The sequence below is a fragment of the Catharus ustulatus genome, chromosome 15, assembly GCF_009819885.2.
Source record: "Catharus ustulatus isolate bCatUst1 chromosome 15, bCatUst1.pri.v2, whole genome shotgun sequence".
In the NCBI taxonomy this organism is placed as follows: Eukaryota; Metazoa; Chordata; class Aves; order Passeriformes; family Turdidae; genus Catharus; species Catharus ustulatus.
The window spans coordinates 15524806-15539428 of NC_046235.1; the positions used below are offsets into that span (position 1 = coordinate 15524806).

The 14623-nt window shown below is 42.2% G+C and overlaps 1 protein-coding gene across 3 annotated transcripts in view; it reads right to left on the minus strand.

Moving 5' to 3' along the window:
- The window catches only part of RNF145 (ring finger protein 145), a 47413-nt gene extending 33486 nt beyond the window's left edge, over positions 1 to 13927 (minus strand). Inside the window, exons 1-2 of one of the 3 annotated variants that reach the window (XM_033073294.2) lie at positions 13795 to 13927; positions 4610 to 4823 (exon numbers count right to left, since the gene is read on the minus strand). In XM_033073294.2, coding sequence (XP_032929185.1) covers positions 4610 to 4793 — 184 coding nt within the window. In that variant the 5' untranslated portion in view covers positions 4794 to 4823; positions 13795 to 13927. Of the gene's footprint in view, positions 1 to 4609; positions 4824 to 13159; positions 13239 to 13557; positions 13647 to 13794 lie in introns of those variants that run through there. The other 2 variants (XM_033073295.2, XM_033073296.2) reach the window with 2 other exon arrangements.
- Between the last annotated feature and the right edge of the window lie 696 nt (positions 13928 to 14623).

The window sequence follows — 14623 nt, forward strand, 5'->3', positions numbered from 1 at the left end:
CCAGCTCTCCTGCCTCAAAGAGGGATCAGTGCACTCTGAGTTAGACATTGCACTTCAGCCAAATCCTTGACTGTCCTCATTTCAGTTCATTCAAATATCTGGCCACAATGTGCAAGTACCAACAGAACAGGACATGCTTCTGAAAGCCTGCATTTGAGATGGCAGAAGTACTACAGAAACAACTGGCACCATTATTTTGAGTGTGTCTAATTCTCAAGATAACCAACCACCAGACTGCAATTTAAACAGAGATTTAATAAATTGTCAATGTCTAAGTCATCTATCTCAAGAGTGGATGATTTTTAAAAGATGTACTGTTATATACCTGTCCTCCAGAAAATGCCAGAAAATCAGTTCAAAACTGAGAAAGCACAGATCTAAACATACTTGTACATAAGGAAATTGGTATTTATTCAGTCATGGCTCAGAACAACTGTAAACAGAGATCAGAAATCCTGTTATCAGCACCTGCACATCTCGGTGAAAATAATGCCTACAAAACAATTTATTCATTACTGGGGTACTGCCATCAACAGCTGTTTCCTCAATTTTTAAATGCATAACAGATTGGGTACTCTAAGTATAATAATCCAAGAAACTGAGTTCTTTACAGAGATTTGCAGTATCATCTGAACAAATAAAATGGACTTTTGATTCTAGCTCTGCCATATGATTCAGAGGCTCTTTATAAATCACTAAGACAAGCTGCAATGCTGTCATGAGACTGGTACTTGGAATCAAAAATTTTAAGCACCTCTTTCAAAAAGGCTGCTAGTGGCTCCTTTTTTAAAAAAAGAACATAGTGATGTGGATTGCCAAAAAGAGACACCAGCTTTATACAGAAAAGTTACCTGAAAATATCCATATGCTGAGAAAGCTGCTTAGGAAAAGCCTACAACACTTAGGGAGCAGTAGAGTAATCTTCAGTCTTGAGTCAGAAAATAAAAAAGGGTGTTCTGGATTTTGAGCATGGCACACTCTCTACCTCCTCCTGTGCCCTACCAACTGCAGCATACGCTGCATTTTATCCAAAAAAGAGAATGAGAAGACGCAACAAGTGAATATTTTAAGAAATAAAGACCAAGTCCATGTCATCAAATTGCACTTGATTAAAAATAGCTACAGTTTAAAATTAAATAGTAACACTCAGAAAATAGTTCTACTGCCCATCTATCTAAGTGCTGCTGGCAGGAGAGAGAGAAGACATGGGGCAGCAAAGCCAGAGATGCTGATTCTAAGCAGGACCTCATCTTTGTTTGCATTAACTCCATTTACACATTTAAACCATGCATCCTCTTCTTGCAATTTTAAGAAATTTGTTTCTGTAGTGAACCAACTCATTTCTTCTCAGACTGAAGCTTCACTTGGCACTTCTTAGTGTTTGTACCAGAGTAGAGCATCTTTCCCCTTAAAAGGCAACACACAGAAAAGAAAAAAAGAAATCTAAATAAAAGATCTACATAAAGCACAAGAGCTTAAAGAAAAGTGGGCAGACCAGAGAGAGCAATCAGCACACAAGGACAGGAAGTCCAGCAGGTTTCTCCTCCCTCAAGCCCCCCTCATGAAAGCAGCACTCATAACAAGCAGATCACACCTAGCAAGTGATGTGACCAAAGATTAAAGCATTAACCACATAGTTCAAGAAACTGTCATTACAAACAGGGTTGTGAAAGATGACACAGCTTCCAGCTATTCCAAATATTTAAACACTTTTCTTTTTTTCTTTGAGAATTTCTTTTTATTTTTTGTAATGACAAAGAATACAATTTAAGACAGAAAACTGCTTTATTTTTTCTCTTGAGTAAGAAAACCCTGTATTTAGTGCAATTCTGTGCTTCACTCATGACAGTGACTTAAATTCCAAGCCTAACTCTGATTATAGGTTAAGCTCCAGACTCTTCTTTTTCCATCTAGCTCAGAGTATTTACCAGTTGGCACAAACAGCATTTCTTTGCCCTTCTTCATGGGAGGAAATTATGTGGTTTCAACTGTTTCTCCACCAAAAGAGCACTAAAAGAAATGTCTGTTTTTTTCATAGGTACTCTACAGTGCAGGAAAAAAACTGAGAAGTCTGGCAATAAGTGCTAATCTACCCTACACAGTGGTTTCACCAATTCTAACCAGAAATTTATCTCTGCTATTTGCACTGTTCTGTGTATATTTAGTTAAATTTCATACAGGTGAACTTGTGGTTGAGTGGTTATCAGGAATGAGCATTTTCCTTTGCTCAAGCAGATAAGGGCTGTTTCATGGAAAGATATGAAAAGGAAAAGTTGTTTCAAAGAACAAAGTGCATTTCACAAGTTTTTATTACACTCTCAGTACCGCTGCTAACTGGAAGGGGAATCACACTGGAACACACATCTAAACAGAAAAGACACTCCTGGTAACCCCCAGTTCTCAGCAAATTTCCAATTCTGTCTCCTCAGTTCCAGGAAAAGGTTCACTATATAAAGATTGGTAGAGTTTATTAATTTTTAGGGCTCTCTAATCAAATGGTTCCTTGAGCATCTGCCCGAGATAGATGCACCCAATTTCCTCAGCTGCTGGAAGCACTTATATAGCACTATATATAGCACTACAAGATACTGGCTTGTAGAAGAAATTCAGTGATTGTTGGATATTGCAAAGCTGCCACTGCATGTGCTGATAGTGTTTCCTAACTGCAAATATGAACAGAGGACTTTTTTTTCCTAAATAAAGCAGATTAGCATGTTGAAACACATCCACAGTGAATTGTTGTTTAAATTATATGCTGGCAGTTAATTTCCCCCAATGTATCTTCAAAGAAGCTTAATTCTTCAAACTGGTGGAAAAGTACTTTGTTTCGCCTACAAATCCAATTTATATATTTTGATACATCATCTTAATTAATGTGATACTCTAAAGTGAAACAACTAAACCTATGTAAAATGTCATGAAGCCATGTAAATTGATTTAGCCCAGCTTCACCCTGACACAACTTAAAAAACCCTCAACAACCAAGGAAATTAAACAGAGGAACCTTATTTGAAAAGTACTAGCAAAGTTTTGTCACTAAAAATTGTCTGGAAATCTTTTAAAACAAGCACCTTGTTTGACAATTTAGAAGCTCCTCTTGCTCATCAACCATGAGTTGGAGAAATAAAAGTGCATACATTCAATGTCATAAAAGCAAGAAGTAAAAGAACTGCTGAGTGATTGTGCACCAGCACAAAAGCACCCCTGGTACAAGGAGCACAAAGTCAGATTCCACTGGTTTAGTACCAAAATAGCAACCAGGTGGGAAATTCTTTGGTAACAATACCCAAGCCCTCTGTAGTGTTTTTTATTGGTGTATCTCAACATACTTTAACGAGGACAAGATTATCAAATGTCTATTAAGAGGGGCTTTGTCACAGCTGGAAATTACCCACTGCCATCTTGAAAACCTACTGCACAACTGTTAGTCTGGCATTAAAATTTGATCTGATAAAGTAATTCCTAAAAAGTTTTGTGGGTGCACAGAAATGCAGGAGAAAGCCAGGTATAGGTATGGGCCACCATGGTCCTGTGTGACACTCACCAGCTCCCACAGACAAAGGGAAAGGAACTGTGACACCAATGTTCTGTACTGCAAGCACATTCTCATCCCAGCACCAGTGGAGCCATAACAAAGCAAGCTGCACACATTTCTACTGCAGTAAATGATTTCCAGACAACAGACATTTAAAAAAAAAAAAAAAAAGGGAAGCCTCATGCCAACACTTTTGCAGACAGGATTAAAGTCAGGACATGCTCCTTCAAAAGACCACAGTATTCTAACTACTTAAGTGTGTTTCCTTTAGCTGACTGCAGTGCATCTTTATCATCCAAAACCATCTACAAGGAAGAAACACTTCAGAGTGGTTAAATTATATGCTAGCCCTTTCTCTCCAAGCCAGGCACTGCTCAGGCAGATGCTTGCCAGAGATCAACCTCAACAGCCTGAATCCAATCCCTAATTCACCCCATGTGCAGATGAATCACATTCTCACCTGGAGAGCAGGTCCCAGAGCACCAATCCTTTCATCTCCTAAAAAGACATCTGGCATTCCAGAGCTAGACTTGCAGGCCAAGGTTCACACCTCAGCTGCTTGAGCTGAGTTAGTAATTTTGTCCATTTAACTGCACCACAAGGACTGATTACCTGTTCAAATCCACTGACAGCACAAGGATGGTTCAGAAGGGTGTAAACTGAAGAGCCAAATCTGCAGCAAACTAAACTTCCAGTGCTGTGGTTAGTCCAAAGCAGGCCACCTTTTCCCTAACCTTTTGTTTAATGTTATGTTTTCTGTACTTCTTGTCTGCACAGCATTTCCTTCATCAGTCACACAAAGGCCAAAATCACTGCTCTTCTTTCAGGACATCAGTTTTTGTTTCCAAACACCAAGTTTACTTGTAAAGGCTAAAATAACCACTAAAAACCTGGGCAGGATCTCTCTGCTGCTAACATAAACTGTCCCTTAGGCAGAACTGTAATGAATGGATTGTCATGTTATTCTTTGTAATCAATATATTAACATGCTATTACTAAATTCTTTAAATTCTTTTAGCAAGCCAAAAGGTATTCAGCAGAGTAGAATTTTCCTTTGAGTAGATCTATACTTACCCACATAATGCATATTAAGGGCCAAGTACTTGTACTGGAAGAGAGGGTTGTTGTGCAGGCTACTTCTTTGGATCTGCTGGAAGAATGAGCTGACATCCCATCTGTACAAGACATCCAACAGCATGATGCTGGGGACCCTCAGGGCCACGTTTAATACTGCCTCCAACTTCTCCTTTGCAGCCATTCTCTTCCCTTTCTGTGAATTGGCAGCAGACTGTAAATAGCACAAGAGAGAGAAGAGTAATCAGATCAATCCCACTGTACAAACAGCCATTAGGCTTTGTGATTGCATGAATGGGGCTTCCTGTGTGGCCACAAACGACTGAATGAATCAACTGAGTTAAACTCCAATCCAGACAGGACAGCTTCTATTTTGGCTATATAAAGGTCAATTTGCTAGCAGTTTTTTCCATGGTGACACTGTAAAATGGAGGGGAGGGCAGGTTAATGACATGAAAATGGCCCAAGGGTGTGCAGTGTTCTTATTTACACTCATTTAGCATCCAAGATCTCAGCCAAAGGAGCCCAGTGTAGTAGGTACTACATAAACATTTACATTATCAGCATTAGAATGCAATACTCTTTATGCCTCAGAAACCAAACACCAACAAAATTCAGACACTACATCCATCTAGCTTAGCACTATTTCTCTGTCTCTCTAACTAAATAATCACCAATTAAAGCAGTTTTTTAAATATTTTGGATTCACTTCCTCAATGCAAATTGCAATAAATAATTTTCAAATACCTAAGCTTTTAAAAAGTCATTTACAGCCCTCATTAACTTCTACAAATTTATCTATTTATAGAATTTGAGGGCTTGAGAACTTGAAGATTAGCACCAATAATGCAACCATTCTACTCATTTCTATGTAATTCACCACAAAGAATCATACAAACAAAATAACATATCCTCACTCCTGAACACTAGAAGGTAATTTAAATTTGGAGTTTGCCATCAGGTAGGATGGATGATGCACAGTAAAGGGTATTTAAAAAAAAAAAACCAACAAAAAACAGCTGGTCCACACCAGCATCTCAAAAGTCACCAACAAAATCATTTTAAAGAGCAAAAGGATCAGTTTGACATCCTGTCAGCTAAGACTGACAGCTGTTCCTAAATGGAGTGTGCTGGTTTTACCAATCACCACCTGCCCATCCCTTGAATATGATTCACTGCAGGCTGCATTAAAGAAGTGCAGTTGAGGATGATCCAGCAAGTTTTTATCCACAAGAAGCCACTCCAAGTAAAATCACCTGCAGCACAATCAGCCCCCAGATGAGGTCAGACTGACAAAAACGTTCCCAATCCCAGTTATTAGGGGAACAATTAAAAAGAACTACAAACTGAGCAAAGAAATGGAAAAACCTGCACTTGAACTATGCTTTTAAATAAAGTTTTACAGGTCTTTATTCATACTGTCCTTGTGTAAGTTAAAAAAAGTTTTTGCAGCTGTGCAAGTTCTATACCTCAAGCCAGCACGGAAGTCCAGCATGAAGTGAAACCATGCAAATTTACATTAAGAAAAAAAAAAATCCAACCCAAATAACAAAAAAACCCCAAGACCTCTCACACATAAGCCTCATGTGAGATTTTTTTTGTGCCATGGCCTAGATGACACTGCAAACTTTTCATGTCACACCTTCAGCATGCTCACACTTCTCGAGCCATGATGACATAAAATTAATTCGGCTCAAGAAGTTAGGACAGATCAAAACTGAGATGTGGCTCAATAAACCACAGGTTGCAGGGCTGTTGCTTGCCATTGTCTAGCCCACAGCCTGATTTTTCATGTTATGTAAATGTTGGCACTTTTTACAGAGCTCTTGCAGCAGCTCTACAAACCCCAAGGGGAGCACATCCTTCCCCTGCCTTCCAACCACATCAGGCACCCCACACAACAACACCAGCATTTCACAGAGCTGCCCAACACAAATTAAAAGGTCAGCCAGAAGATTACAAATATTTAGAATGAACAACCAAAACTACCACCCAAGCAGCTACTACAGAATCAGAGCATTCAACATTTTGTTTGAATAAAAGACCGAGTTTAAAGGGGTGGTATTGTACAAACAGAAGTTGGGAGTTAGAGAGATTATATACAAAAGAGTTACAAAAATTACAAGCTTAAATAAATCATATCAAAATATTTTAAATGTCCCAGAATTTTCAAAAATCTATGAGTTTGTCAAATTTAATCAAAACTCTGAAATTATGCTGCCTCCTGGTTTTTTACTAGGTTCCTTTTGCAAGTAGATCAGGATGTAGGGATGGGGATGAACAGGGACTGACAGGTTTTCATTCTGTCACAAAAACCCCCCACATAAAGTGACAACAAGTGCCTGACATCAAATTACATTCTCAAAACTGTCAAACCTTTTTCAGTCATCAACAACAACCAAACATGTGTGACAAGAAGGTAACTTTCACTTGAGCTTTCGCTTTCCTTAATTACTCCAAAAAGAGAATTACATGGACAACTTCTCTTAATGCTGCAACTTAACCTGAGGGTGAGCCCATCCAAATTAAATTGAAAAATTCTGCCTCCCAAACTCATGCACACATACTTGAGATGCAGCAAACAAAAAAGTGCGGCATTTAGATTATCGAAGAGAATAATTAAATTTCAAATGCTGCTAAAACAAAAGCAACACAAACTTTGAAAACCACATCATGTCAACAACGGAAGTGCTGTGAGGAGCAGCCACTGCAACTCCAGAGCATCTTCTGTCCCTGACTGACAAAACCACCCAATACTAATAAGAAACCCTTTAAAATTAACTCCACTAGAAATGCGGATGTGTTAAATAAAGCCTCAGTTGTAATGGCTGCCAAGTTCTAACAGAACGAAATAGAGGCAAGCAAAGTCCATTGCTTTAAGCTCATTATATTGTAAAGAGCTCTCACAATACATTATTTTGATTGGTGTAAAAACAAATAAAAAAACAACCACAACATTAAACCCCTAAAACCTTTAGATAAATGATGATGACAGGAGTTGCTGGATGCTCAGGCGTTAGAAAAAAAAAATAGGTCACTTGTCATACAAAGCAAAAAGATGGACTGGGGAGTCACTTGTTTGTGTTTCTAAATTTTTTCCCATGATTTCAAACAACTCCCTGTTCCAAATTAGAGTAAGAAAAGGAACAGTCTCAGGAAGACTGTCACAGTTTAACCCCTTCTGGGAGTAATATCCCACAGGCACTTGCTCACCAACCCCCCTCTCAGTAGGATGGAGAGGGGACCTGAAAAAAAAAAAGGTAAAAACCTTGGGGTGAGATAAGAACACTTTAACAAATAAAATAAAATACCGAGGATGCTAACTGAGGTGAAAGGCAGATAACAACAGTAACAAAAAAATAGAAAAAGAGAGGACTAAAAGCCAAGAGAAACCAGTGCCACAATCCCCATGCTCACCACCCACTGACTGATGCCCATCCAGTCCCTGAGCAGCAGTTGGTGTCTCCCAGCCAATCCCCCCTGTTTATACACTGGCCATGAGGTTCTGTGGTGTGGAACATCCCTTTGCCCAGCTCCTCCTGCTCCTTGTGCACCTGCTCACTGTCAGAGCACAGGAAACTGAAAAGGCCTTGATTTAGAGTGAGCACTGCTTGGCACCAACTAAACCATTGGTGTGCCATCAACATTATTCTTGTACTAAATCCAAAACAGCACTGCACCAGCTACTAAAATTAACTCAATCCCAGCAAAAGCCAAGACCAAGAACTTCAGATTTCACATCTCAAGCTGTGCTATTTGGCCAAAACCTTTTAAAAAAAATCCCATTTTAACTGATTGTTCATGCAACATGGATTGTTCATTTTTGTTTTATAACAATTTTGTTTCAAAAATCCCTCCTTCCCCTGGCACAGCCATTTTGTCAAATATTCCTGGTTAGCCTTAAAGAAAACTGCACAGTTGGCAAAAATCAATTAAAAAGAGAAAAAAACTCCTTCAGGTTTGTCCCAGCTCACTCCACCAGCAGAACAGACCATCTTGAGTGTGATCACACGGCACGTACCCGCTCAAAGATAACACACATTTTCCCTTTCACAGAATTTTCTTTCTGAAGTTTTGTCACAACATAAAATTTTGTCATTTCAGCTGAAGCTGTGAATTCTGCCACTTAAACCAGTGTAACTGTTGCTTCTGCACCAACATAAATATAAATCCATGATACCACAGGCAGAAAATATGTCCTGATAAAGCAGCACAAGGGGCAGCAAAAATCTGCACCCATTTACCCAAACACATAGAAAATTACATCAGCAGAGAAAAGTTTGTACATTGAGGAAAGAATTATTCATAAAGTTACTCAATAGTTACAAAAATAAACTGGAGTATCTGCAAATATAAGTTATTCCAAGACTATTGCCACTAAAAATCACTACAGAAAGAAATTCCAGTCATGATCAGAACCTCAAAACCGACTTGATCCTGCAACACTCAGCCTCACATCTGTGAACAAAACACTCGTTCTGCTGCGGCATCACAACCTAAAATACTCAGCACGGTTGACTAAAATCCAAAAGAGAGAATTTTAACTTCTGTTTCTCACATCTATGAAATTCTAGTTACTCTGGATACATGCCTTAACAAGCGGATTCTGTAGTTTAGATTCCATGTTTGATTATTTCTCAGTAATAGATTCTGAAACTAAAAATATCACCAGGAAAACCTTTTGTTTCCCTGTGACGTAAACTCTGCTAGACAGACTTTGAAGAGGAAAAAAAAATTTTAAAATAAACCCAAACAAAATACAAAATATACAACTCCTATCTGTAGCTGTAGAAAAGTTCAGTGTCACAGTTCAACAACTAAAATTAGACACATCAGCTGGGCTGTACATACTCACTCCCTTTTTATACCTGTCCTGCTCTGAAGAGCAAAAGGAATTTAGATTACAGAAGCCCATTCTTCAAAGACTCAGATCCTTCTATCATCAGTCTGGGAGGGAGAGAACAAAGGGAAGCAAAGGGAAGGAACAGGACGAAAAGGTTTATCAAATATGCACTTAGGAAAGAATCTCCCTGTGTGTTTCTGTAGAGAAAAACAAATAAAACAAAAAAAAAAACCAAACCTAGAATTCAGAGTACGTGAGTCACCAATCCATCAGAAGGGCTCTCTCCCTCGAAGACAGTGGCAAGGAAAGGAAAAGGTTCCTTGCTCCCATACAATTTAAATTGGCTAACAAGGACAGCAATCAAAGATTTCTGCTGAGAAGGGCAGATCCAGCGAGATACCAAGAGCAGGAATAAAGCCCTGGAACACTGCAGACGTGCACAGCAACACCAGCACTGGCACCCAGTCACTGCTCCCAGTAATGCTCAGCCCTAGATCACTGGAGTAGTTCAGAAATTTCAAACAATAACCAGAGAGTATTTAGCCTTCCATTTAAAGGTTTAGAGAGAGACAGTCAGCAAACAGACAGCTCGATCTTGCTGTGTAAGCAGTTAACAAGAACAAACATCATTTTTTTCTCCTTTTTTTTTTTCTACTTATTTTTTTCTCCTTTTTTCCCATCTGGTCTAATAATATGGATTGCTATACAGCTGCTGCAGTGGTGTGCCTGAAGAACTGGTATTTCTACCCAGAAAACACATTCCTACATTCCTACTCATCCAAGATTCATTCAGTTGTGAACTGTGCCACAGCGAAGGTTAAGCATTCCGAACAAATACAGCACGTGTTTTGCAAAAGCAAATGTTACTGCAAAATAAATTAGGTCAAACTCTTGTCTGTTCACAAGGACTTCTGTGAACACGAATTCACATTGAAGACATCTTAAAAACGGACAAAAGCAACTATAGAAGGTTAATTGCAGAGAATAAAAAAAAAGTCTACATTTCCAACTTTCATTAATTCCAGCAAATTTTATATGAGGGGAAAGAAAACCAATCAAGGAAATGAAGATACATATAACAGAGCTGTGAAGATAAAGTTTTCTTTAAAGATTTATTTCTCGAGTACATTTATACACTATGAACAGCTTCAGCCCACTCTCAATTATATAGCAAATTATATTATTTATAGGCAGCCTGTAAAACATCCTGTGGCTTTTATTTTTCATAATGAGCAGGTAAGACAAAGGAACTGAACTCGGGGACTAACACATGTTCACGAAGGTTAACAAATCCAGCAGGTATGCAGCAAAATCCTTCCCTCTGTGGATTCCTACGGGATCCGCGCTCTGCCTGCACACGAGCTGTTCAAACCCAGTCACACTAAGAGGGGCTGCTTGGTTTTGAGAGCAAGGCTTAGCTGGGCACCTGAAAGACAGCAAGCTAATTCATTAAACTTAAAATATAATTAATAATAGCTTTAATTAAAACCTTCAGAAGAAAATCTAGATTGACTCAACAAACTAAACTGCTCTGAGGTCCTTTCTGGCTGCCCAGTTTCTCGTCAGTTCAAGGTCTGGTTTATTAACCAGTTATTCAGCAAGGGGTTTTTTTTTTGCCATCACAGCCATGTTTGCAAGCCCACACCTACAAGCCTGCCTAACCACATTTGTATCAGCACATTCTGAGAAAATCTGGGCAGCAATCCCAAAGCGCCTCTGCAGAGGAGAGAATACCCAGAGGAGCTGCACACTGAGCATTAATGAGAGTCCGAGATGATGCAGTGACATCCCACCCCAGAGAGCTGGATCCCAGGAACAGACACACAAAAACCCCTGCAACCCAAATGTGTTACCAGGATGAAGCCACACCATGGGATGAAATATTTTTCATCCTCCACAGTTGCTCAGTTTTTAGCCATTTCAGACACAGCCTATGTTTAGAACCTGCAACAACAATAACTAGTTACCAGAGTGGTAAAAAGTTAAAACAGAAAATAAGACTTTCAAGATTTCTCTAGGTCAGCACTGATAAAGTTTCCATCACCGCTGCTGCCTTATCTGTTTTCTGAATCATGTAAATAAAGCTTCGAGGCCTGTGAAACAGCTCAGCTTCCTGCAGCACCTGACTTGCCTGACAGAACCATCAAACACACGGTGGAAATACCCACAAAAGTTCCCTTCAAAACATGCTCAAACTCAAGATACGCAACCAAAGAATTCTTCCAGAAAAGCTCCTCGAGATGAAGTACCCACTTCTGAGTGCTCCTCCCAAGTATGAGACTAATTACAGAGCAGCAGGGCCTCTCTGAAATGAGAGAAGCTGGAAGGGCAGGGAAACAGGCACAGAAGCCTGAATCACAATGAAGGACTGGACTTGAATATACACTTAAAAAGCCAAACGATGGAGAACTGTCCACTCTAACCACATCAAACACCGCCAGGTGTATTTGGAGCTAAAAATTGATTCAGAGAAGTAAATCACCACATGGGTTCCAAAGGAGGGGAAGAGGAACCATCTGCACTGTTTGAAGAGGAGGAAACCGACCCAAGTTTAGCAAACAGCTCGGAGGAGGTTTGTGTGAGTGCAACACCAAGCACCAAGCAGGCTCACGGAGTTTTCCAGGACACACCCATGATCAGAGCTCACCACGATGCACCTTTCTGCGTCTGCACCAAGGGCTGCAGCTGCCGAACGGGACTGAGATATTGATCTCTGCCCATCCTCTGGGAAGGAATTCCCCAGTATTTCTTCCGAGGAATGGAGCTCAGTTCACGTCTCCATCAGAATCAAGTGGCTCTAGCATCAGTAGCTCCTCAAGAATGATGTAAACAAAGTGAATCCTTGTTTTGGGTGAGCAGCAGTCCTGTATAGCTCTGTAAGATTTCTGATGAACCTTCCATGCAATGGTGGTCACAAAGACAACCACTTCCTAATGCTAATGAATTTAGTAATTAATTAAATCCTTCAGTGATATTATGACTCAAAATCCAGAGCTGATTAGCAGTTATTAAAGCTAACTAGAAACTAAAAAGATACCGTTTCTCTTGCACAGGCCCCCTCCTATCTAAGATAACCAGCAAAAAAAAAAGGTTACAGATAAACCGAAGTCGGGGCATGCAATAGCTTAGAGCGTTCACCTAAACAAATTATCTTTTTCCATATTTAAATCTAGCTCCATTAATCCTAGAAGAATAATCAAAAAGTAATTAATAATTATTTCCTTCTTCTCACGTTTTATCTCTACTGACACATTAAAAACACGGACAAACACTAACTGAAGTATCCAAGCCTGAAACACAAGTTAACTAAAACTCTTGTACTAAAACCTGCATAAGAAATGAATACCACAACACTTACAGATTTCAAAAAAAAAAAAGTATTCTGAATGAGATCACAAATGGCTAATATTTATGAGTCAAACACATGACACAAATCTCACTTTTCTTTGGTATATTTTACCCACAGTTTCTAATATTCTCCTTCATTCGCTGATACTTGCGGCATTACACACACGAAAAAAATCCACATTTTTTGCACTTTATTCCCCCAATCACATTATTTATGCACCAGGTCCCACACACCCCCCCAAAAAGGCAGCACAACCACAAGGTAAGGATCCCTCTAAGAGCTCCATCTGTCACAAGTATACTTGGTACGCAGAACTACTCCCGTGCATAGAAGAAAAACGAAAATTCTCACCACAAACCTTATTTTAAAAGGCTACAGAAGGTCTCATAAAACCGACTGACATGACATAAGTAGGAAAGATGGAAAGAGCCCTGTTCTCCACGCCACGGGCAGGCTGTTCCTTACATAAGCATGACCATATGCTCCAGGGCCCGGCTCCAGGAGGGGTGCCCGGCTCCGCTCCGTGTCTCAGCAGCGGGCCGGGGGATGCTCAGCCGCCCGCGGGCCCCGGAGGGCACAGCCCGAGCCCAGCCAGCACGGCAGCCGAGCCAGCGGCTGTGTCAGGGCTGCAGCAGCCCGCGGCTCATCCCGGAGCCAGTACGGGCAGGCACCGGGCGTGCGGACCGCGCTCCCCGCTATCCCCCCGTCCCCAGCAGCACACCTATTCCCCGTGCCCGCCGCAACTCCCGCGCTCACCGCCGGCAGCCCCGCGCATCCTGCCCGGCCCCGCTGAACTCCAGTAACCCCGGCGGCTCCCGGCGCCGGCGGAGGAGGAGAGCGGGGAGGGGAAGGGGGGCGGAGGGCGGGGAGGAGCAGGGGGGGAGCCGCGCGCAGGGAAGGCCGGGGAGCCCCGGCACCGGCGGGAGCGGCGGGGGCGCGGAGGGGCGCGGGGGCGCGCGCGCGCGTGCCCGAGGCGGCGCGTGCGGGAATCACCTGAACCCGCGGGCTCGCCGCCGCCGCCGCCTCCTCCTCCTCTCTCGCTCCCGCTCCCCGGTGGCGCGGCGGTGGCTCCGCGCTTCTCACGCCGACGGTGCCGGCGGCGGCGGTTCGGTGCCCGGCGGCAGAGCGGCTCCTCGAGGCACCATGGCCGCGCCGCGCCGCCTCAGGGCGCCGCCGACACCCCGCGGCCCCGCGGACGGGCGGCCATGGCCCCGCTGCCTGCGCGCGCGCGCCGCCCCTCTCCGCGCATGCGCGCGCCCCGCCCGCGGAGCCGCTCCTCCGCCCCCCCCCCCCAATCCGGGCAGGTTCGGGGCGGGGGCGGAGGGAGCGGAGTTTTGGGTGGAAAAAACCGGGATTGGGGTGGATGGCGCTCCGCACCGCGAACGGGTTCCATAGATCTGGGACCCTTTTGCCCGCCCACACCGCTGAAAAGGCAGAGTTTTATTTGATGGGGTTTAAATTCCAGCGGGAGCGCAGGGGTTTGGGTTTGGGTCCGGGTCCTCTCGGGACGTGCGGACTCGCCAGGGCAGCTGCGAGTCGGGAGGATGACTCAGAAAGGTCGGTCAGCAAAATTTGAGGTAGTGTCTGAGCAGATGTTTAAAAGGCAGCCTTGCTACTTTAATAATACTCCTTCCTGGCCTTGTGGAACACAAAGTGCTGTATTACTTTCAAATACTAAGGCTGACTCTATTTTTTCCAGTGTTGTTACTGCAGAGCCTCCAGTCACCTTCCTTATGAGTTCAACCAGAAAAGCACCAGATTTTCTCTATTATTGCATCGTCGTTTTTCAGCAGATCTGACCGAGGGGCTGCTCCTTCACAGC